At 39.3% G+C, this 24,170-nt stretch overlaps 1 protein-coding gene across 3 annotated transcripts in view; it reads left to right on the top strand.

Moving 5' to 3' along the window:
• Positions 1-24,170, top strand: part of CCDC88C (coiled-coil domain containing 88C) — a 94,947-nt gene that overhangs the window by 3,659 nt on the left and 67,118 nt on the right. For all 3 annotated transcript variants that reach the window (XM_056493513.1, XM_056493514.1, XM_056493515.1), the window contains one exon: positions 3,920-4,028. In XM_056493513.1, coding sequence (XP_056349488.1) covers positions 3,920-4,028 — 109 coding nt within the window. The remainder of the gene's footprint in view (positions 1-3,919; positions 4,029-24,170) is intronic.

Raw genomic sequence — 24,170 nt, 5'->3', positions numbered from 1 at the left:
AAATAGGCCTGTGCCTTAACTTCTTCCTCTTCAGAAATGAACTGCCCCTGGGAATGCCAGCCCTGAATAAAATGTGGTTTGCTCAGGCTTGCCAAATGTAGCACAAGGGCAGAGGAGGGGAGCCTGGCCCGGGTTTAGGCAGACTGTAGTTGGTAGGACACCAGCTGGTGATCCCTTTGCTTACTGGTGATCTCTAAAACAAGACTCTTCTTAAGAAAGCTGGGCGTTGTTTGGTTCTCAGTGGGAGCATTGAGCTGTTAAATGAGTTAAATTTAGCAAGAGTCAGACAGTAGTGTTTGGTTTCCCCACTTACATTTTAAAACAAGACAAATTATTTTTTCAAATAATTCTGTTGTAAATGAGTGGTTTCCTTTGCCTGTGTCCTGCTCAAGTGTATATCCCAACCTGATCATGCATGAGCAACAAGGTTGATTTTTGCAGACTTGCAGTACTGGCTGAAGGCTCTGCATACAAAAATGTTTGTTAATCTTCAAAGTGGAACTGCTGTGTTTCAGGCTTATGTTGTTGATGGATTTATGTGTACTAGGTTAATGAGATTCTCTGCAGACATACTTTAAAGAAATTTTTTCAGATGGCTGTGTGTCACTTCCTGGTATGAAATTAGCACGTGGTGGCACTGCAATGACTGCCTTCAGTGTTACTGTTAGAGCTGTGGCATAATACCTACAAGCATAAGCAAATATTTGCCCCATTCAACTTCCTAAATAAAACTTCCTATAAGAAATGATGTGGAGTTTTATGCAAGCACAGAAGTGTTTTCATGTTGGTTTGTTCCAATTCTTCTAGTTGAAAATGGACTGCTTTTCTGTCAAAACATTTAGCAAACATGAATGTCTGTTAGGAATACTGCTGATAATGCTGTTTGTGTTAATATCCTGTTATAACAATGCACAATAATAGGTTTTTCCATTTCAGTTGCTGTCATGGTCTGTGGTACCATTATCTGTTGTCTTTGATTTAGACCACGTGACAGGAACAGCCACGTTGTGGGTGCCCACTCCTCATGGTTTGTAGCAAATGGCACAAATACCAGAAGATGTGTTAGTGATATGCATTTGCTTAATTTAAAATTTTAGAATACTATGTAGAGGTGCATTTTCCACCGTTTTCTAGGCAATTTAGGAATTTGCCAGCCTTAATGGCATTGTCTCACTTGATAGAGGAAGGTAGGTAGGAGAATTATACTAGCCCCAGTGTGGTGTATATTTGGTTAGTGCCTTGCCTGCAGAGTGATGTGCTGCAGGATGCTGGGCCAGTCACTTCCTTCTGGCATCTCATAACCCTTGGGCCTGAATTGAGGGCTTTCCCCTTGCTCATCAAAATGGCTTGTCAGAAATTGTAAGAATGGGATTGTCATTTTGAATTTTAAAATTGATTTTTTTTTCTGGTCACTTTTATGAATTGGTCACTTAAGGGATTGCATCATCATGCAATTGTGTTGGTATCCCCATGCCTGCTGAATTTATCACTTGATCTGTGTCTCTTGACCCTTCCTTTCCTCTCTATTCCTAGAAGACTCATGAGCATGTACAAACCGTATGACTTCTTTAAAATGTTTGGTTATACAGTGAGGTTTGAGACTTCTTTCTGTTTATTTGGCTTGGGTGGGTTTTTACTGGTTTGTGGAGTACTTCCCTAAGTCACACCTCAGCCATGCCCTCTCAGTCTTATTCAGGTAACTTTTCTGATCTTGAGAAGTAGGTGGTTTTGGCGTTTTCATTATATTTGTGTATAAGGGGAAGACCAAATATCAAAGGACTGAAAAGGCATCTGAGGTGGTGTTCAGGGATTTTTTTCATATACGTCCAGACGTGAATTTGTTTGGGTTACTTGGTTAGTATTGAAAAAAAAACCAACAAAAAACAACACCAACAACCAAAAAACTCTTTAATTTTCAGTGTGATCCTTAGAGTTTCTGTCTATAAAATTCTTGATGAACAAGTTTCACAATACAGGCAGGTTCTATAATGTACAAACTGTGGTACCAGCAGCTCTGTCTTCTTTAGGATAGGGTTGTCGTTAAGCACAGAAAGAAGAAATGGGCTGTTGCTTGTTGAGAAGGAGTTGTTCCATTGTCCTGTGAAGGCAATAAGTGCCGGGGCAGTTTGAGGTGTAGGCTGTGCTACCCTTCCACATCTTGTGCAGAGGATCCTTCCTGAACTAAGCTGGGGTGCTGTTTGAAGCTGATTACACAATATGTTCAGAAAACATGTTTTATAGCTACATTCTATTTTCAGAAGAGCTCTTAACTTCTTTGTGATGGAGAAGTGGCAGGAGTGCCAGAGCTATGCTCTGCTGCAGCTTGGCTGGAGGTTAAGGGCCCTGAGGTCAGGGGCATTAAGGGCTCTTGGAGCAATCAATTACCCTTAAGGAAGATGATAGGATAAAAGCTCTGTAATTGCTCCTGGGGGCCTGGTCCTGCCTGTGCTTATGTTCTTGTAACAGTTTTCACTGTGCAAAAATTAGTAGATCATGCCTAGGAAGTAATTGTTCTGTCTCTTATGTGGCTTTGAAAACGAAGTCCTGCAGTTGACTGCTGCAGCTGTTGAAGAAATAGCCTCTGCTTTCCTGTGGCTGCTCAGTGTGTTTTGTGGATTTTTGCCCCATTTTGTGCAGTTTTGGGAAGGATTGTGGAGTAGTGACTGCTAGCCAGTCAAAGATGTCAGTTCCTGTCCACAAACCTGGGAGCACTCCCAAACAGTGGCCAGTGGCATGGCAGCCTGCTGCCTGCATGAGCTTTCACATGGAAATGAGAACTGTATGCTGACCCTTCTGTTTGGCCAGCTTCTCTTTACTGAATGTTTCTTCCCTTTTAGCTTCCCACTTTGTTGTCATGGCCTTGCCTAAAAAAGCTGTGTCCAGCTTCCTTTGAGGTTCAGTGTCTGCTCAGGCAGTACTGAAGGCAGGGTGCTGTCTGAGCTCTAGCCCAGGTGTCATTTATGCTTCTCCCTCACTGAGCACCCATCCTGTCAAACTGACAAGTGTAGCTTCTGCACTCCTGTTACACCAGTAACACAGAATACTTATTACAGGTTTTACTTAAAAAGCTTGTTGCAGTTGCCTCTTTTTGTTTTCTTTCATAATTTATTATGGTATAAATCCATATACAAAATCCTTTGCTGCTGGAAAGACAGTGTAGTGTCTTGCTAGTTTATGCCAGTATTGGTCATCTGCTTAAAATCCATGTACATAAATACCATGTCTGATGTTATCTGCTGTCAAGGCAGTTTTCTCTCATCTGTGGACTAGCTATGCATTTTTTTCATATTTATTCCCATAGCACTGCTTTCATTCAAGAGATGCTTTGAAATGATTTTGCATTTAAAACAAAAAAGGAAACCTCTATCCTATATAAACATTGGGAGATACATTTTAAAAATAAATATTGGATCAGTTCCTCTTTTATTTCCTTGTCAACGCCTCAGTTCAATAATTGGCCCTGGAAAAGCTGTGAATGGCTTAATTAACAGCCAGAGCAGAGCTGTGGGAGGCAGGTGTTTGGATTATGTAGGAAGGAGTCTGCTGATAAGAGTCATTATTAAAGGGCAAACACAAAACTTTGATCTGTGCTGTTGGCAGATAAAGATTTTCGGGTTCATTTTTTTTCAACATCTTAGAGTATGATGGAGAAGATCTGAAGGTGTACATTTGTATGAAATAATTTGCCACTTTTTTGTGTCTTATTTTTTATTTTAGAAATAAAATTGCTTCAGGAAAATTTTGATTCATTTTTTAAATCAAACAAAAAATGTAGCATGCGTATGAGAGATCTAGTTAGATGATATTGGGCTAATAAAATTGTCAGTGTGTTTAATTCATAAACTTAAATGTGTTATTGAGGTGTTAAGTCTTAACACCAGTTTAATTACTAATGTTTTATTTTATTCCTTTTTAATAGAGATCCTCGACCAACCAATCAACGTGTCAACAAGCATGTAAATAATGATACCTATCTTCGGGTTCAAAACCTGACCATCTTGATTAGAAACATTAAGACTTATTATCAGGTGAGATTTCTGCTCTCTGCTTATTAATCTGTGGTGACTGCTGTACTGTTTTAGCTAGTGCAGGGGCTGGGGGCTCAAAGAAGCTTGCTACAGGAAATGGAGAGGAAATTGTGTTTGTGTAGAAGTACTTTCAGCCATCCTTTTTCTTCTGAAAAGGACAATACGGTTATCTTCTCCATCTACTCCTCATGGCCAGAGGCTGCTTCCTTGCCTTCCTCTTTTTTTTGTTTTTTTAAAGTTGTTGTCCTCAAAGACTGTCACAGCATTTGGACATGCACATACTAAAAGGGCTGTTTTGTGGTTGGGTTGTGTATGTGAAGGGGTTTGCTGAGATGGAAGTAGTGTTTCTAGGTATAAGGCTTTTTAAAACAGGAAGCTTTTTCTTAAAGGGGCTAGTAGGAAATAAAATATTGATGAGTAAATGTTTTTAACACTAGAATATCAACCTTAAATTGATAGGAAAAATAAATGTCTGCTTAGCTTGAAGATAGATTTCTTAAACTCTGTACTTTGGTGTTCAAGCAGTTGTTTGCTCACAACTCCTCTAGGAGAGCGAAGTGCAGGAATGACTGCAGAATCTCACACTGTACTTGTTGGGTGTCATTCTTGAACTGTCAGTGTTCCTCTACTGTAACAGTGCTCTTCTAAAACTAGGGTGGTGACAGCTGAGCCTTTTGCAGAGTTATGAGCATGTTGGCTGCTGCTGGAGAGCCATAGCACGATTTCAGTTACTCTAAATAGAATTTCTGTATGTGCAGTTGTGTATACTTGGACTTCTTAATGAGGAGGTAACTGTTCTACTGTTTCCTTCTACACATCTTTTGCCAGATTTGAATGCTGTGCAGTATATAAACCAGACTGAAACCACTTAGGATTGTTAAAATGCTTCTGTGTGTCTCAATATAATGAACAAGCCAGCTAAATTATAGGAGTTAATCTCAGTCTGTTTACCTTGGACACTTCATCTTTTCTGTATATAGAGAAGAGACTGTGTGTTGGTTTTGTCTTCAAAATACCGAAGAGGAGTAGTGCTTTTTCATGCCATTCTCTTCCAAAGCTTGCCTACCGCTCTTCCATGTGTTTGCCACAACTCTGCTCCTGAATTTGTTTAGGGAAGCCTGAAACAAAGGCACTTGTGAAAAATGACAGTTAGATGGGCTGTGTGACTCATCTGTGCAAGTTCCAGCAGCCTGTTAGGAGAGCAGAGTAACTCAGGTTTGAGATGGTGTAGGGGAGGATATCCTGTATTTCTGAAGATAACTGTTCTGTTTCTCGTGTTAAGATCTGGAGATGCTGATACAATGTGATGTCATTCCTGAAGTCTGTGATTTCTAAGGGGAAATTCCATTTGGTCATAACTAAAGGCCGAAGTTTTGGGTTTAGTGGGTCAGTTTTTTGTTTTGTCTTGTCGTTGCTGTTTGTTTCTGTAACTCAATAAATAGTTTAAATGTACATGGAGCCTACAAGAGAGACTAGTCCTAACATTCTTTCTCTTTGCCCCCACAAGATGTACTGTTTGAGAGTTTGCTTCTTCAGGTGTTTGAACTCATTCATGAGCTTTTTTTTTTTTTCTTCCTTTTGTCTCCTCTTTTTTTTAATTTTCCCCCTTCTTATTTGAAGCTGATACTCTGGCTTCTTTTAAAAGTACTTGGAGCAAGATCAGAGTCAGGAAAAAAGTGATTCAGAGTCATGTGCTATGTTGCTTGTTGACCTAGCTGTTGAGCTAATCCAATAAAGCTAGCAATAACTAAAATAGGTTAAGTCACAGAATTTTCAATGGGAAACAGTACCTGAGACTTGCAGTAGCAGCTGTAACAATGATGTTCCTATTGTAGTCCAGAAATTAAATACTGTGAAACTTGCTTTCTGAGACCTATATATATGGTATGTAAACAAAGCAGTCTTGAGAGCTCATCAGTCTTTGTGTTTTGTCCTGAAAATATAATTATGACAAAGTTTAAAATAAAATAACTTATTTTTTGTGATAATAACATTATATAAGAAACTTATTTTTCCTTGACAAAATCATATCTTCAGGGCAAATCCAAGGTCTTGATGCTAATCTGAGATTGCCTTTTAATGTGGTGTGTGCAGCCTTCAACTCTCCATAGTGTGGGGGTAGTTGAGGCCATCTATGCTGTAATTGAGCTCTGTGTGAGATTGATGTTGAGTGTAGTGTTGCATCTGCACTCATGTCTGTCAGATGTTTGGAGGTTTTCTTGTCGTTTAATACATGATTTAAGTAGGTTTTACTGGGGTTTTTTTAACACACAACCAAATAAATGCTTTGGTATATTAAATATTCTTAATAATTAAATATTGTTAGGCTACTTCTCTCCTGAATGTTAGAGATTTTTAAAATAATCTGAAGTTATGTGCATTGTTTAATGAAGTCATATAAATACATTAGCCTAAGTTAAAGTGAGGGTAGTGTCCTACTGACTGAAAACGTGTTTGCAGACTGAGGGAAAAGTTCCTGACAAGCAATAGGAATACACATTTTCTGCTTGCTCAAGAGAAACAAAAGCTCCTAAAAACACAATATTGGCCTTGACATTTTACATTCCTCTTTGCTTAGTGGGCTAAAGTCAAGTTTACAGCATAATTGCCAGATTTGGTAGACCAGATCATATAGAATGAAGCAGCATTTTCTTCGTTCTTTTGTTGAAGAACATTGGTAGGTATGAAAAAATACTTGCCCTTCTCTGTCCTGGGCAGGAGCAGTCAAGAGTGTGACATGAATTCATGGTACTGTAGACAGTATCTGAGGAAGGTGACATAAGTGCCTACTAAAATTAATGCTGGTATTCAGAAGGTAGTTGACATTTCAGATCATGTAATTGTCTAGTCTGTCTGTATCTAATATCAGATTTCTCATATCTCTGTATAGCTGATCTCTTCATTAAAGCAAAAGTCTCATTAATACAGATTATGCTACTTCAGAAAACAAGGACAGGTCTGATCCAGACGCACAGTTCCAAGTATTTCAGTGTTGGCGCTTTCCTTATCTCATCAGCTGAGGGTTTCTGCTGGAGATAAGTATGAGCAAGCCAGGTTATTGGTGGAATTTGGGTTTGATTTAAGCTTTAAAGATTAGGCCCTGTTTGTGGTTCACCAGACATAATAGGGGAGGCGTAAGTGCAATGAAGAGGCCTTTTTTTCTATTTGAATAACCTCTCTATTTTAGAAATTTGCTAACTGAATTTGTTCACTCAATTTTCTGAAGTGTTGCCACCCTGCAACTTTTGACTGCATAAGACTTCATTGCTGGTGGCTACTAAGAAAAACAGTGTTGAGACTCCTAAAACAGAGGACAACATTGGTTGCTGCTGGCTTTGGTGGTTTTTATTTATTTGTTGGCTATGTAATACTTGTTATCAGTGGTACCAAGTAACATCTTTGCATTGCTCATTCTCTCAACAGTTGTACCTTTGCAGGTTTTATTGACTTGAGAGGGCCCCTCTTTTGAAACCAAGCATATGACTCATTTTGCTGTGGGATTTTATGAGCATTCAAGATAATATCATTAATTGCATTTAATAATGATTATGCTACTGGTTCACTGGAGAAATGGCAGATCATAAAACTTCTGGAATTGGTGCCATATCTTGGAAAAGGCTTAACACAGCAGAAAGTTTTCTTTGCTCAGAGTGTGAATTTCTTTGCTCATTATGTGACTCTTCTTGCTCTGACTGAATTCCAATGCTTGTCTGTCATTAAACTGAAAGAAGAATGGAAGAATGCTAGAAAATCTGACGGATATTAGCCTCACCCTTTGCTGTATTATAGAAAATATTTAAATTGTGTAGGTGCTACTACTTGAAGATTCCATGTAAGAGCAGCACCTGATACCTGCAGTGGTTGGATAATATGCTTGTACCTGTAGAGTTTTGGAAGAAGCCTAAGACAGGCTGGCAGGAGAACCTTGAACCAACTTTGTTGTGCTTCCTCTGCTCATGTGTCAATATTGAGTTTAGTGTTTTTTCTAAGGAATTAAAAATCACTTTGATACCAGTTAATAAATAAAAAGGAGTTTTATGAAAGGGTCTGTTTTGAAAACAGCTAGCTTCCTAACCTTCAAAAGTGTCAGTAATCACTCCAGTATTGTACTCTCAAGCAAAAATTCCTTGCATTAAAATTACTTTAAAAACTTGAAGCTGACAGAAGAAAAGAATGTGATCATCCCTGGGCTATGTCTGAGTGAGTATTATGGTCACATCTGGAATATGTGAATGAGAAATGCTGTTGGAAGAAATGTGCAGTGTGGTCACTGCTGTATTTTTGTTGCCTCTATTTCCTGCAGTTGTGGTTGCTAAATACCTAGCAGATTACCTCGTGTTTCTAAAAGGTTGGAAATATCTCTTAATTAAAAAAAAAAAAAAAGTTGTACTGAGACACACACAGTTCTGAGAAGAGTTGTGACTGTGTGCCATGTGCAACTTCAGTAAGAAACTCATAAAACCCTTAGTGTTCTCATTGAAGTGAAGGGCATGGGTAAAGGAGAAGCAATTATCTGAATTTTTAGAGACTATATAACCACAAATCCTATTGTTCCCATCTAAATCACTTAGTTTGGCCCAGAGATCATGGAGGGCGAGGATGTCTTACTTTTAAGGCATATTTCTTCAGACTTGTGTCCTCCTCCTACTTTGTTGCTCTATACTTGTGTAAAACAACTACAAGCAGCAGAGTTTTTGTCAGGTGTGTTAAAGGATGTTAGCTGCCTGTGAGTTTCTGAGGCTGTTTCTAACCTCTGGAATAGAGAAGTTTGTTTTTAGGCTGAGACAAGTGCTGTTTTTCCTTATGGATCAGCAAAGATCTTGCAATACCAGTAGCTTCCAGATCAGTAAAGAGCTCCCACTTCTGTAGTTGAAGCACTGAGTCACGTTGAGAGCTTTTAACTGGACTGCAAAGAGGAATTCAGACTTGAAGCTCCAGATTTGGGCACAGCTTAGGGACTGGCAACTGTACTCAATCTATAAATAAAGCTCTGGAAGTAGCAGTGTCCTCTTCTGTGAGCTGGAATCTTTCCCTACTAGGCAGGCTATTTCTAGTGGGGATAGTAATCTAGTCCTTAGCAAAGTAAACAGTAAAATGCTAGAAATGCTCATAAATGCACACACCCTGAAGTCAAAAAAGTGTTTTTCTGTTCTTAGGGGCAAGGTTTGTACCCTCGATGGCCTACTGAAATTACGTAAAACTGAACTTCTGTTTGATAGCTTTGTTTGATGAGTTGAGCTATACTGTACCTGAGTGACTGCTTTCCTTTGATTCCTGTTCCCTAGGAACAGTTTTGGCTTAGTGACAACCTTTCTTCATCTTGAGCTTTAAATTCTAAAGTTATTAACTGAGAGTGTCAGCTTTCTCATGAATGAGGTATCCAAAGCTTCAACAGAAACTCTTTTTAATTCAAATGCTTTGCTGATCTTATGCACTCCTAAGTGCAGTTCTCTCCCTTTCCTGTACAGTTGAGTGGGCTGTATTCTTAGAGTCTCCAGAATTTTCTGCATTGGCAATTGTACTGTTGCACCTACCAGAGGTGGTGTGCACATTTTTGTGGCTTGAAGTTACAGCTGCACAAAGCAACAACAGTGAACATCCGTGAAACCTCTGTTTCTCACAAGTCTACAATAAATAAACAAACTCCTATGGCAGATGGGTTATTTGTAAGGTACTATTGTAGGGATGGTTTGTGTTTCAGTAAGGCAGTGGGCCTTTCAGGACTTGAGATTCTGCTACTGGCACAACCTGGAGTAGAACCTTATTAGCTGTGTATTTGCTTCCACTTCTGTTCTTCATGTGACTTCTAGTTAGTTTAAACTAACAGATTGTCTATATGTATTTATGAAGTACTTAGCTTAATCAAGCTTTCTTGGTTCTGCAGGGACAAAAATATTTTGACTTAGGTTTTCTCTTCTCCAGGAGCATGATCATCAGACATGAAGGTTGCATGTAAGACTGGTATTGTCCACAGTGAATTGTGAAGACATTTGCTATTTATAGTGCTGGGTGCAGGGCCAAGGGTATGGTGCAGCCATTCTGGGCAATGCTGAACCAGTGATGTTAGTCTTTGATTTAGTTCTTCAGCTGAATATGGGTACCACTCTGCTGCAATGGAACAAACACAAGAATCACAAAAATCATAATTTTGTGTAGGTCCTGTTATCAGGTGTTTCAGTGGGAAAGAGACTAGCAGCCAGACTGTTGGATGCTTTGTTAGTGAAAGTGGTCTTCATCTTTTCCAGAAGAACTAAATAAACATTTCTGTTTTCTGCAGAGGTCAGTTTTAAGTGTTCCCAGGCTGGTGAGAGGTGCCATTCCAAGTGACTTAGTTGCATGCTGTTAGACACCTGATTGAGATTACTGACTGTGATTCTAGGAGGCATTTTGGCTGATAGATTGAATTCTATCTGGAAGTTTAAGGGAGGACTGATTTTAGAAACATGGGGTTTTTTTCCCTAGTTGGCTCTATGTAAATTTTAATGCAGAATGAAATAGTGACCTCAAACAGATGTAAGAGAATGGGTTGATTTTTTTAAAAACACTTTTCTTTCTGGAGTTAGAGTGTGGGAAAGGTCAGAGTAGCCTGACATATGTCTGCAGTCTTGTCTTTGTTTTGCTTAATAGGCTAGAAGGAAGTGAATATATTGTGCAGATGAAGAAACTGAGCCAAGGAAAGAGAGGAGCAGTGTCCTAAAATACAGTGGCAGATGGAGGTGACCTGTAAAATTTTACAGTATGGAATAGCTGTTTGGTTCCCACATAGCAGCATTTACTTAACCTCTGACATGTTAATTGAGAGCAATTCTTGGGATGTCTGAACTGCAGAACTCATCCACAGTGTCCTTAGTGACCTTTAAGTGGTTTTAAAAAAAGTAATGTGAGAATGTGTGTGACTTTCCTTAAAAAAAGCCAAGGCCTGATGTTAATCTCCTTGACCGTTGCTGTTATTACCAATGCTAAAGCCACAGAGTATTTCAGTCCTCTACTACATATATATGTTTGGATGTTAGGTTTGAGATGTAAGTTGTTCAGACAGTTGTTCAGTCCTTCTGCCTCAGTTTTGGGCAAATGTTCTATTTTTGTCTGCTGAAATTTTGCAAAAGGGATGAATTAAGTTTGTAGAGCCTACCAATTGTGGGTAGGTTAGAAAACAGCCTGCATGCCACTTACAGCTGAAAATAACTTTGAGGTTAATTTTTTGCTAAAAGATAATAAAAAATGAAAGCTAAAGATGGCTTTACTGCCTTTGTGTCTATAGTGAGTTCCATGTCATTTAGTACTTTTCATTAAAAGCTCTTTAAAAAGAGGAGATTAATTCCTTGTATAAAATGTAAAAAGTATGATTGCCAAACAGTCCCCTAAGTGCATATCAGTTCCCAATGCAAATAACTTCTGCTCTTTAATGGCAGGTAGTAAAAAAAAGTGATTTATATTCTTCTTTTATTGGCAATTCTGCTTGTGTGTTATTTAATCCAGTGTCACTTTCATGGAGGTTATTGTCACATTCTGTATTGTGACACACAGGGTTCAGTTCATAGTCTTGATTTCACACAGCTGAGTCCACATGAGGATTTGGTGTCCAGGCTTGTTCCAGGCAGTGATCTGTCGCCCTGTGGTGTGGAGCAAGCAAAGGTGTCTTTGTGCCTGTAACTCAGCTGGCCTTGGCTTTCCACTTAACAACTTAACAGCATCCTAGTTCAGCTTTTGATACAAAGCTCTGTAATGAACTTTCACCTTTTTGTACACTGCTCTTTTTAATGGCTTATTAGTCCTGATAGCAATTCTCCCACAGTGTGTTTTCATCTCAGACAGGTATTTGAGATGTCTTTTAAAGCAGCTTCACTGTCCTTTTGAAGGAGTATCACGTTTCAGAATTGGGTGGGACATCTTGGATCTAATGCAGAGTTTTATTTACTTCTGAAAACTTTTTTGGTTTGTGTTGTAAGGGTCTACTTGAGTTTATGTTGACCTCCAGTGCTTTTGGCAAATGTGAGTGCTCTTGGGCCAAGAAATGGACGTGAAGGTTGTGGAGACACCTACTCTGGTTAATAATGATGAGATTTTACCCTGCTGAGAAAGTCACAAACCTGGGGACAGGACGGGTTTGGTGTGCTAATTTCTTTGCTGAAGACAACTCACAGGTATATTTCCTACTTTACGTGATGTACAGACTTTACACCAATGGAAATCAAGGAAGACACCTGCTCATGAATGCACAGAAATTGAAATGCTATCACTTCCTCATGCATGCATGCATCTCCCATTTGCATACATGTTGTTTTTTGAAGAGAAGGATTTATAAAATGAACAAACTAAGCAGCAAATTAAAGTGTCTGCACATTGTACTTTGAGTAAGCAGAATGACTTCTTAAAATACCTGTTTAGATGGGCGGTTTGAATATAAGCTGTGTGAGCTTGTGCCTCTCTGTTTTCCATTATGATTAAGCGATGGAGTTGAAGGAGAGTTAAGTGTTTAAATTCTGCTGGGTCCTCATATGGCCAGGAAAAGTGCCTAAATAAAAATTTGATCAGCAGACAGAAATGGCCCCTGTGGAGCTGCCATTATGTGTTCTCTTTCATAATTAACATTATTAAAAGTCTCTAGATGTTTATTTAATTTGTTTTTTAGACTTAAAGTGGCGTAATTTTATGTGCGTTAGGTGATCAAAATAACAGTGATAGACATTTGCTCCTTTGGGACCTGGTAGGAAAGACTTGTCTTGGCACAAGGGAAAAGTATTGTATGAATTCCATTTAATCATTTTCACAGAGGAAGATATTTATTTAGTGGGTTATTAATATTTTTAAACTAGAGTAGGTGATGTTCTTTCTTTAAAAAACTTGCCTTTATTTACCATACATAAAGAACTGACTTCAAAAACGTCTAAGTTGTTTGCTGTATGTTTAAGAAGCAAAAGGAAAGTTTCCTGTGGAACCTTAGAGTTCTTGAGTGTCTTGGGTTTTTTTTTTTCTTTTTTTTAATGGTGCTCCTATCTGTAGTATATCCACTGGAAAAGTATTTGTAAGGGAGTAGAGCATCAAATTCATATCACAGAAAGACTTACTAGGTGTACAGTGTGTGTTACAGGAGGGGAGGTTGGTGCTGAGTTTAATGCCTGTTTCATTTTTTTTTTTTATTTTTTTTTTTGTTACAATAAAACTAAATGACTGGGGTCCCAAGGGAAGCATGAGCTGGTAGAAACTGGAAGGAGGTGAATTTCTTTTAGATTTTTTTTTATACTATAGGCAGAATTACCAAGTCTATTAAAATGCTCATTTGTCAGGATGAAGCTTCTGAAGAAACAGCTTCTCTCAAGAACCAGTTACTCTAAAAGTAAAATACACCTCACTTAAAAAAACCCAAAACCAACCAAGCATAAAAAGATAAAAAATTATAAAAAGCTCCAAACAAAACCAACAGCAGAAAAAAAATCCAACAAAAACTGCAGTCCAAATGAAAAAAACCATACAACTAAACCCCTTGTAATTTGAGTAGTAACCTGTTAGAGTTACTTGGAGTGTAGTTACTTCAAAAGAGCAATTCAACTTCAGGGAGTTACCCCTTTAAGTTAATAAGTGTCTCAAGGTCACTTCTTCAATGTTATTTTAAAAAGGGAAAGAAACCCCCCCAACAACCAAACCAGAAAAGCCTCACTCTGTGTGTTCTGTGTTTTCCTGCATATGCAAAAGCTGTGTATTGCAAGCTTCTCTTTGTTTTCAGAGTTTGTGGCAAATGCTTGTCTGAACAGCATGTGGATGTATCTTTACAGTTTTACATGCAGAAGGAATGATTCTGTAGTAGAAGACCACAAAAGCTGCCATTATTAGAAGCCTTGCTTACACTTCAGTGCTCTGGCACTTAATCTAGCTCCCAGCTTCCAGTCATGCAGAAGAAACTAAACTAGAGTGCTCTAATTCTCAAACTTGGTTGAGCTGTCTCACATTTCTTCCAGTAGGCATTTCCTTTGTAGCCTGAGCCAAAATCTCGATTGGAGAGGTGATTTTCATCCCCCTTTTTTCACTTAGCCATTCTCTTTTTATAAATTGCTGGGTCCAAATTCTGTGCAATTGAGGGATTCAGATTTCAAATAATTTGTTGTTGCTTGAAGACTTGTCTTCTCTTAGATGCAGCTGCAGTTTGGCCTTTTGTTTCCTAAAGTATTTCAGTTAACTTGCAATTGTCCTTTCTTTTTATGGCCTGATTTTAAGTGACATGGACTTGATGGACTAGAGGTGCTGAGCATCTTGCATAGCAGAGTCTTCAAACAGTTTTGCCTTGATACCCTTGGATATTGTGAGATCAGAGCTGTCTGCCAGATCATGATTTCTTTTGGTTCTTCTTTACATATTGCTAGCATATTGCAGCTTTTACCAGGGTCAGGTTATGTATCACACTTTATCAGTGCTTAGAGGCTTTGCAGCGTTCATGGCAGCCCCTTGAGTATCTGCAGAAGATACATGGGCTTGCTTTCCCAGTCTTGAGCTTAGCAGGACACCTAATTTTGGAGGCTTTGAGTGCTCTGCCAAACCTGCTGTAAGAGAGACACACTCAGATGAGAGCAGAGTTGGCATGAGAGAGTAAATAGCAGTTGCTTTTATAACCCAGTAAACTGCTGTGCTCTTCTAGCACACAAGCTTGTCACACATTAGTAAAGGACAAGTCATTTAAAGCTTCTTTTCAGTAGCCTTTTAAACAAGTAGAAATATACTTATAACTAAGTAGATACAGAGTTATTACCAGTAACTTTTGAGACTCTAAAGGAATATCTTAAATACCAAATACATTAAAACCCCCCAACTTAAACAACAAAAAAAACCCCAAACCCACAAGCCACTTTGATCTTACTGATACTCCTGCAAGTTTCTCCCTTCTGGTTGCATTAATCATAATTCCCCCAAGTGTTTTGTAAGTTAAGAAATTTAATGGTGGAGAGTGGTTTTATTTTTGGTTGGTTAAATGCCTCTGAATGGCTCTTAAAACACAAACAAGTTCCTGTTTAGCTGTTTTTTTTCTGTAATAGATAGCATATAATTCCCAGTTTAAAACTTCAGCTGTAACTCAAGCAAAATACTTCAGCTGCTTCCACTATGTTTAATATGCAAAGGAGGTGAGAAGCAGATTGGCATTCAGCACATTTGTTTTAATTAAGCTTTTCTATGTGTGATAATTTTGAATCAGTGAATCTGGGATTTTAAAGCAGCTGTCTGACCACTGTGCCAAAGGAGGTTATCAGGTCAACACTAGATTTAAATCATTATAGTTGTGGGGGTTTTCTGTTCTGTGTATGGGGTTTTTGTTTTTGTTCTGTGTGGGGTGTGTATTTGTTTTGTTTTTAATATATAGTGTTGCAGTTTGAGTAGTTTGTGTCACTGGTAAAGAGGTGCTGAAAGAGATCTGCATAAGCAGAGGCCGGAAAATACTCAGTTGTTGTTTTTTGTCCCCAAAACAAAGCCATATGAAAAATAAAATCTCTCACACACACACACGAGCTTCCCACCCCCCCCCCCCCCCCCACCATATATTTATAACAAAGACTGGCTTTCTGAACTGTGGGTTTCATTGCATTTGTGTGTGTAGTTTTTGGAGTGGTGGTTTGTTTTTTTCCTTCTCTTCTTGAGAAAGAGTGAATATACTCTGCTGGCATATGCTGTGACCTTGCAGTTGCTTCTCTGTTTATCCTCTTTGGTGCCTGTGATGGGGGGTGTTTGACTGCCATAGTGTTCTTTTGTTGGGGTGTGTACAAACATTGTCTTTCCTTTGCTGAGATAAGGAATGGGTCCTGCCTAATGTGATACCAACAAACTGTGAAAGGGACAAGTGTACAAGTCTGGAGATACATACCTGGAACTCCTTTCTCATCAGAAACAGAGATTTCTGGTACTGTCAAGTTAGTTAGAGAGTTACAGTGAAGGGTACTTGAGTGTAAAGAAAGAGAGATTAAACTGCAAAAATGTACTGCTTAGTATTTCATACTGGTCAGTTCAGATATGTTTGAGGTGTTTAATGTAACACTTGTTTAATATTTTAAACATCGGTTTGATTCTACAGCAACAAAAATTATGTATGAATACACAGGATGGGTTTTTAAACTATTTTAATGCACTGTAATAATTGTTTTCATTGTTGTCCTACTCCACTTTCAACTAGAGATAGAGTTTTGGGTTTTGGTTTCTTGGTTTTTAAGTCCTTCTTCCCCTTTCTTACCTTCTTAGCCATCAGATGAAAGTTTACTTGCCCTAAATGAAAGATTTCAGGCCATTTGTAAGAAAAGAGATAGTTTCACAAAACCAGAAATGGAATTAATGTACATCAGTGTAACTCGGGTGAGATGGGTGAGATAAGTTAAGAACATGAAATAAATTAAATGGAGCAGTGGTCAGAGGAAAAGACTCCAGAGTATCTGCACTCTAGATGTTGATAGATTTACCTGGGAGAAGGGGAAAGTCTGAGATATGATTCTGTTTGCCAGATTTGAACTTTGAAATCTTTGCTTTATTGCCAGGTAGATCTGCTGGTGTTTGATGACTTTGACTTCCTTAAAGCATGAATCTGAGCAAACTGAAATGTACAGCTTCACAAATTCCTAGCCTTTGCAGCACAAGCCTTCTGTCAGATGAGTGCCAGGTTCTAAGGACTGGTTTTCTGTCTGTTAGGTGTGTTGTGACTGTGGTGGGCACAAAGCCTTTCCAGCTGGGCTCATGTGGGGTAGGGCACAGGACCTCAGGCAGTAGGGACCATGCCTGGGAGCAGAGACACATGGTGAGGTATAGGGAGCTCAGATTGTGTGTGCTTCCTTGAAATGCTGGCACCCACCTGCCTCAAGAAACTGCAGCTTTGCAATCTTGCAATACAAAAGGAAGTTCCCACTGAATAGATCTTCCTCCCTCAGGTATGATGGTTGAGGATTGCAGCCATGGGCAGCTGCTTCAACAAGGCATCTCCTGCCCACATAAACTCACGAGCCTCAGAGTTTATTTATCTCAGAATGATCTGTCCTGTTGGTATCTAGCTAGCTGGCATAAGGCATGTCATTTAATAACTCCCTGTGGATGTGAAGAAGCATTCAAGTCTCATGATGGAAGTGCAGAGCTTTTTGCTTAGTGTTCCAAGAAGTTTCCTAGAAGGATATTCTGGACTCCTCCTGATCTTAAATTAGGAAAGGATTTTAAAGGATTTTTAATTTTTTGAAAGCTGTGATGCAAATAAGCCCTTAGGGAAGCTGTGCATTCATAAAATGGCAGAATTTGGCTTTTAATGTTAACTGAGATCACTGCACTTACTGTGGGAGAGGGAGGTTTTTTCATTGTTAGTTTAAACACTCCCAGTTTGTTTAATCATCATTCTCTCTGTGTGATACAGGCCCTTTTGAGTTCCACATATTTGGCACACACTGCTGCTGTATCAGAGAAATTATGAATGAAGTGTACTGGTTTCCTGGCACTTGGGAAGCCATCGAAGCTTGTGCTTAACAGAGCAACCATACTGAGTAATGTAATACAATATTGAATATGCAGGAGCCTAAAATAATTCCTGTTTGCAAAGTGGGGACAAGCCTTTTTTGTTTATTTTTTTAGCATATCATCAAAACATCTATTAAAAGGGAAAAATAATAATTTAGAAAAATTACTGTCCTTCCAAGGAACCAGCTAGAAGAGGGTAGAGTTTAACTACTGCCTCTCACCTTTTTAATGACAAGTCATTAATTTTTCTTTGATATTCAGAGCAAGTCTGTTCCAGTTCCCAAGACATAGGCTATATGCCCTTGAGGAGTAAAGCAATTAAGAATTACAAGGAATATTATGCATTGCAGAAATAAGCAACCTGCTGAAATAGTAACCTGCCATGTGTTCCTAAGTCTCTCTGTATGAATCAGGGCTTTAAAGTGCTGACTGATATATGAAGAATATGTCATCTTTGAGATTAACAAGACAGCTGCTCTTGAGAGGAGGAACACATTTATTTTCATGTTCTGTAACACTGACCGACCTTCATGCAAGAAGATTCAGGCTTGAGTAACTGCTTAAACTGCTGCCACAATCCTCAAGATAACATTGCTGTTCTGGTTAGACAAAGCAGGCTACAGATTTAGCTGAACATACTTCATTACACTGTAGCTCTTATACCACAAATTCATTTCCTGACTGTATTAACTGCCTGGGATTCTTTCTGAGACTTCCTCTGTTGCAGAAACAGGCCATTTAAGCTAGTATTGCTTTCTTGGGTAGCTGGTCTCTGTAATGATTTCTCTAGCTTTCTCTCAGTTGAATAAATAACCCTGCTTCTTATGATGTTTTAATACCCCATGGTATAGGAGTACTTCCTGGTATGGACTACTGTCTCATTCTTGGCCACTGAATTTTATGCAGACTGGTTTGGGAAGAGCTTGGGAATGCAATAATTCACTTTGAAGAACTGCTGTGGATCTGTGTTTCATGTCTGTCTGGACTCAGGAATTCAAACACTGTCTTATGTATTAACCACTGAACTGCTGTCTTCCTCAATTATTTACATGTGAAGAGCAGAACACTTGATGAGGCAAATGCACTGGAAACACATCAAAGTTTGTTAAAACATACATCAACATTTAATAAAAAAATTGCCTAGTGAAAGAACTTAGTGTTAATTAAAGAATTCGTGAGTATTAAGAGTTCAGAATTTAAAGTTCATGTTGCTTGGCTGCCAAATCTCACAAAAATTCTATGAGAGGTCCAAAGAGCAACAACTTACACATCCAGCTCTGTATAACTGAGATATTTTAAATCCATAATGAGGAGTGGTGTGTTACAAAGCAGTGGAAAGCACTTTGCACAGTGTGCATTCATAAAGAGATGCTCATTAAAAATGCACTTTTAGTCGCCACCTGTTATTTGTTTAATTTGGTGCTTTACTGCAGTGCTGTATTATTTTTGTCATCCTTCTTTTCTGAAGCACATTATTCATCACTTTGAACCATATGGCTAGAAATATATTTTGAACATCTGATTTCTGTACTGGCCATTCCCTGAGGAAAAACCCTTGTGTCCATGTTTATGACCAACCAGCAAAGCCTCTCCTGTCATCTTTTCATGAACATTTCTTACCTTTTGCATACTAAAGATGCAATTAGGAGGTTCACAGCTGTGATGCTACAAGGCAACAAGGGGGTTGCACTTGATTAGGCAGAAAAGGCCTCTTTGCTCAAATTCATAAATAAAAAAAAAGTATTATGGGAACAGGGTATGTTCTGCTTTCTGCAGGTCCTGTGTCCTCCACTTCCCTTGCTGTTTCCCCATGGCTTTCCCATGGCAGCAGGCATGTGCTGAGGGGGATGTGTGCAGTGAGGTGTGCAATGGCTGCTGCTTGTTATGGCAGCCTTTGCTCTTCCCTTGCCTGGGATGACCCAAGGGTCTCTCCTGGCAAAATTTCACAGAAACTTGTGAAATCTTGATTGCTCTCATAAAAATTAGTATGAAAGATTCCTGTGGAATTGTTATAATTTTTTTTCTTGTCTACTCCAAATTCTATAATATACAAGCATAACTGGGGATAAAGAATCCCATTAAATGTGCTGCAGCCCTGCATTTCACCACTCTGGCTTTATTGACTGTGTATATCTCTTCTGTTTGGAGATAAGATGTTGGCATGGTGCTGTCTCCCACTTATCTTTTGTGATATCAGTGTGTCGAGTAATGCTTGCATGAATTGTGCACTCTGAACAGGGCATGTGTGCAGTGTACTACAGAGAATTTTCCCTTTAATGGAGGGCAAAGAAATGAATAGACGGCAGAGGGTCCTTTTCTCTCAGTCTGGTGTGAAATCTTGTATTTAACATGACTAGTGGGCAGGTTTCATTCTTATTCTTCTGGCCTGACCATATTTCAGAAACCTGCCATACAACCTGGTGTAATCAGCAGTCTGCTCACAGGAGGCCCTAAGTTTGAAACAGCAGGAGTTGTCCAGCTTGGAACTGAATGGTGTTGGCAGAGCTGTTTGAAGAAGTTTGCCTAGTTCCTGCCTGCATTGTACTGAGCGTGTTTCAAAGGGCCTCTTGCCTCTACCTTGTGAGAATGACTTCCAGTCAAAATTCACAAGGAATCGTGTATCTACTAGTCTGAAATGCTGCAAATACTCTTTATTTTCACTTGTACCTGTTTTTGTGTTGCTGCTTAGAAAGTAATGTCAGTGAATACAAATTTAGTTTGGGGGAAGTTCTGGTCTTTGCTACAATTAATGTTCAGCTTGGCAGATCTTCAGCATTTTTCTACTATCAAAAGAAATTCCAACTAAAATGCCTGATTTTAGCACCCTGTATTTACTGTGTATCTTAATGTTGTGGAAATACAAACTTTGCATTTTGCTGAGATTTAGAGGAACCGTGGATTTGGATACTGCAACTGAGGTGCCAGAGTACCTAGACTTGTGTTAGACTGTATTAGACCTGCTGGATTTCTCTGATTGCTTCCTCCAGGTATTAAGCATCTATGTCTCCCTTTATAATTTGTGGAAGCTGCATGTTTTCTGAGCACTGTGAAGACAGACCATAAATTTGGATGCCCAGCTTCAAAATGCAGATTGTTACTATAGGTTTCAAGAGCACACTTTGTTTTACTGTAACATTCTTTTGGTGAGTGACTGCGCCAGTTCCCATAGGGCTCCAGTTTCTGATCGGCCATTCATCGCTGAGCTAATTCATGGTACTCTGAGACAAACAGGTTTGTCAGAGTAATTTGATGCCTCCACCGAAGTATGTTTAAACAAAGATGCAGAGCCATTTTAATAAGTTACGTGAAAAGCTGCTACTAAACCAGAATAAGGTAGTCCTTACTCCAGCATTTAACAGCATTATCATTCCAGAATTTGCAGTGGAGTTCGAAAGGCTCCTTTTCATATTTTATAGTGGAACTCCTTGCCAAGATTTTGTACTTTACTGAGGTGAAGGGTGTAAACACTGTAGGTAAACTATTGCTTGTGCTACATTTTTCTGATTTTAGTGTCCCTTAAAATTTCATTGGAAGCTGCTTCTAGGAATCACTTATTCCAGACCACCAAGGAGGTTCAGCATGCTTTGAGGGCTGCTAGGCTTAGATCTGGTGCTCAATAGATGCAACAGCAGTATAAACTTTTGTATCTTGTATGTATAAACCCGTATCTTCTGAAATACTAATAGTCTTTATTTCTACAGGTTAAGGCAGCCCAGATATGCTGGATGGGAGGTGTTGCTGTTCTTTGCAGCCTGAGGCTTGAATTTCTCTTGCCTGGGGCATTTTTTCTGGGTATTTACCCTCCCCTCTGCTTCCAGCTCATAATGTTGTGCTGCTGCTGTTTTGTGATCTGGTTGATAGGGAGCTCAAAGTCACTTGATACTTCATATAAGGTTTCTCTCCATTATGTTGCTTAAATAATAAACCTGAGCTCTGCTGATGGAGGTAAGGGATATGAGCCATGCGTGAGGCAGCTTGGAAATTGCTGAGAGCCACCACACATGCTTGCCACTTTTGTGTGCCCTTCAAGGACACTGAAAATTAAGTAGAATGATTGAAAAAATGGCACTAGTAATAAAGAAAGGGGGTGGTAGTATGCATAGTTCTGCTTTTTATACCTATAGCCAAGGCAGCTCCCTGTGTTTGGGGGCATTTGGTGACTTCGAGTCTTTTGTGACCATTTCTTAAGGTTTTCCTCAGTAAATACAAGGTCTTGAAAGTAGCTTTTTCTTTCAGCTATAAATGAGGCTTTTGTCTGAACATAGGGTATATTGACATCCTCTCTTAGGAAAACACTAAACATCACAGCTTAGAAGGAAACCATATTTTGTTGACACAAAAAAAAACCATCAGTGATCAGAAGCCTAAAAACTGGCATAGTAGTGTTAGAAGTTAATTTATCCCAAATGTTAGTAATAACATAGTGACACAGTTTGTCTGTTTCTCTTGCAGGTAGCATAAAGAGAGGATTTTCTAGGATTCAGCAGTATCCTTCACATTTTTTCTCTTATCATGGGTATTTCCAGGGTGTTGTATGCATTGACTCTGTGCTGTGACTACTAATCAGTGCTGATGAAGAGAAGTATAAAATGTGGGGAAAAGTCTTATCTTAAAATAGAATAATTACTGAACTGAGTTTTCTGTATCAGGAGCTCACACTTGCTGCTGCTTAACTCTGTGGAAGCCGTCTGCTAGGGTGTAGTGAAAAAATACTTAAATTGAGCTCTGTGCTATGAGACTGGTGGGGCAGCAAGAAGGGTAAAGCTCTGCTGAGTTAATTAATGTTAACAGTTATGAGTTATCTGCAAGATTCACAGTAGATTACACAGATTGTATTAAGCAGGGTTAATCAGTCCTTTGAAATACTTAAAGAAGCACTGTTAAGAGCTGGCGAGACTGAAAGTTCTTCTTGAGAGAGTGTTTGCATGTGCAAGTATGCATATGTGTGTGAATGCATAGCCTGGATTACTATTGATAAGTAAATTTTGCCTAGCAGCCACCACACAGGGATATCTGTTGTTTCCTGTTCTCTGTATAGGTGAAATTGTGGCAGCTGTTGGAAGGGATGTTTTCCTTTTATTTGTTTTTGGTTATAACTCTCTTTTTTTTGTGAAATATTTCCCCTGCTGTGCAGTAAGGAGATCTTTGTTATCCTGTGATAGTTAACTGTTCTTTGAATTGTGGACTCAGTGTGGCTTTATGGCTTTTCAGCATTGATTTTTTTTTTTAATGGCTTTCTCTTGTGCACCTGTGAAATAGAATGTAGGAGGTGAGTGGAGTTTGTAAGTGTGTAGAGGGTGAATTCATCATAAAGAAGAATTTGATAATTGCAGATGTAAAAATCTTGATTTACCACAGCGCTTTGTGTTAGGATTTTCCCTATTCGTTCAAAATGTTTGTGTGTTCATTTTTTTAAAGCGTTATAGCAGCTATTTTTTGTGTAAATTCTCAGACTCAAGGTAAGTTGCATAACTGACCTGACCCTGAAAGAGTAACATTAAATTTTATCAAGTATACAGCATGTCGCAGCTTTTTTTCCCCATCACTTTAGCAGACTTTTCAGTGTTGTGTGTTTAGGAAGCTCCCTTTTTTCTATGTGGTGTGGGGTAAGAGTCCTGATGCTCTTGCTGCTGAGCTGTGGGGACTCCAAATGATTGAACGTGGGGGCAGTCTTGCTTATAGTAAATCAGATGGGGCTTCCGAAGGATTTTGTTTGAGCAGTTACAATAATTCTGGAGAAATAGCAGAAACACATATGCACAAAACCCAGTATGTGTAGATGTATACAGATACATATATGTACATCCATTTCTTGTTGGAGGACAGTATTTCTGTTACTGTGGGATGCCCAGAAGGCAGGGGCAGCAAGTGAACTTACATGAGATGGGGATGGCACAGGAGAGGGCACGTTCCCCAGTGTCCTGGGATGGAATGGAGGATGTGCTTGTTTAGGTGGGTACTGAGCACTCTCAGCATCGCGAAGCTCCATCGCCTTTTGTCCGGGTAGCTCCAGGCTGGCAGCTTACAAAGGGATCGGATGCCAGTGAGAGTCTCAGTGGGGTGGCACTGGGGATGAGGCTCCTCTGTACCTCCCCGGTGGCAACAAGTTGGGCAAATCAGAGAGGCTGATCCTGGCAGCTTGACCTGGTAATTGCCTGTGGGTTGACCTGCTTTGCCGAGGTGCAAATCTCGGGCAGTAAACTCTGAATAGGCGAGTGTCAACTGCAAATAACTGTCTCCTCTCTGTAGGTGCCTGTACCCCCCTCCGTGGGGAATGCAGCAACTCTCCAGATGGAAAGGTTGTTTGCCTTTGAAAACAAATGCACGTAGAAAATACAGAAAGGGAACGATGAGAACCCAGAGGCTATTTTGAGGACATGGCTTCCTTTTCCTGCCCTCTCCTTTTATTCACTGCCAGATTATGTGGTCATCTTTCTTTGTCTCCTTTTTTTCTTCTATTGTAACTGCAGCTCAGTGCTAATGGTAAAACTGATGATTATCACAGTAAATGCTGGGAGCGTTTTCTTTCCCAAGGATGCTTGGGTTACCTTGAGAAAATCACATGAAATTTATTGCAGCTCCTTGCCCTGTACAGTGCAAGAAGTGTTGATGGTCTTGAAAATTCCCTGCGTATTCCTTGCCTGGGGCAATCTGCTAGCTGTAAAGAGAAACACCACT

This window comes from Oenanthe melanoleuca, chromosome 5 (assembly GCF_029582105.1).
Source record: "Oenanthe melanoleuca isolate GR-GAL-2019-014 chromosome 5, OMel1.0, whole genome shotgun sequence".
NCBI classification, from domain to species: domain Eukaryota; kingdom Metazoa; phylum Chordata; class Aves; order Passeriformes; family Muscicapidae; genus Oenanthe; species Oenanthe melanoleuca.
This window is presented reverse-complemented; position numbering and strand designations above follow the sequence as displayed.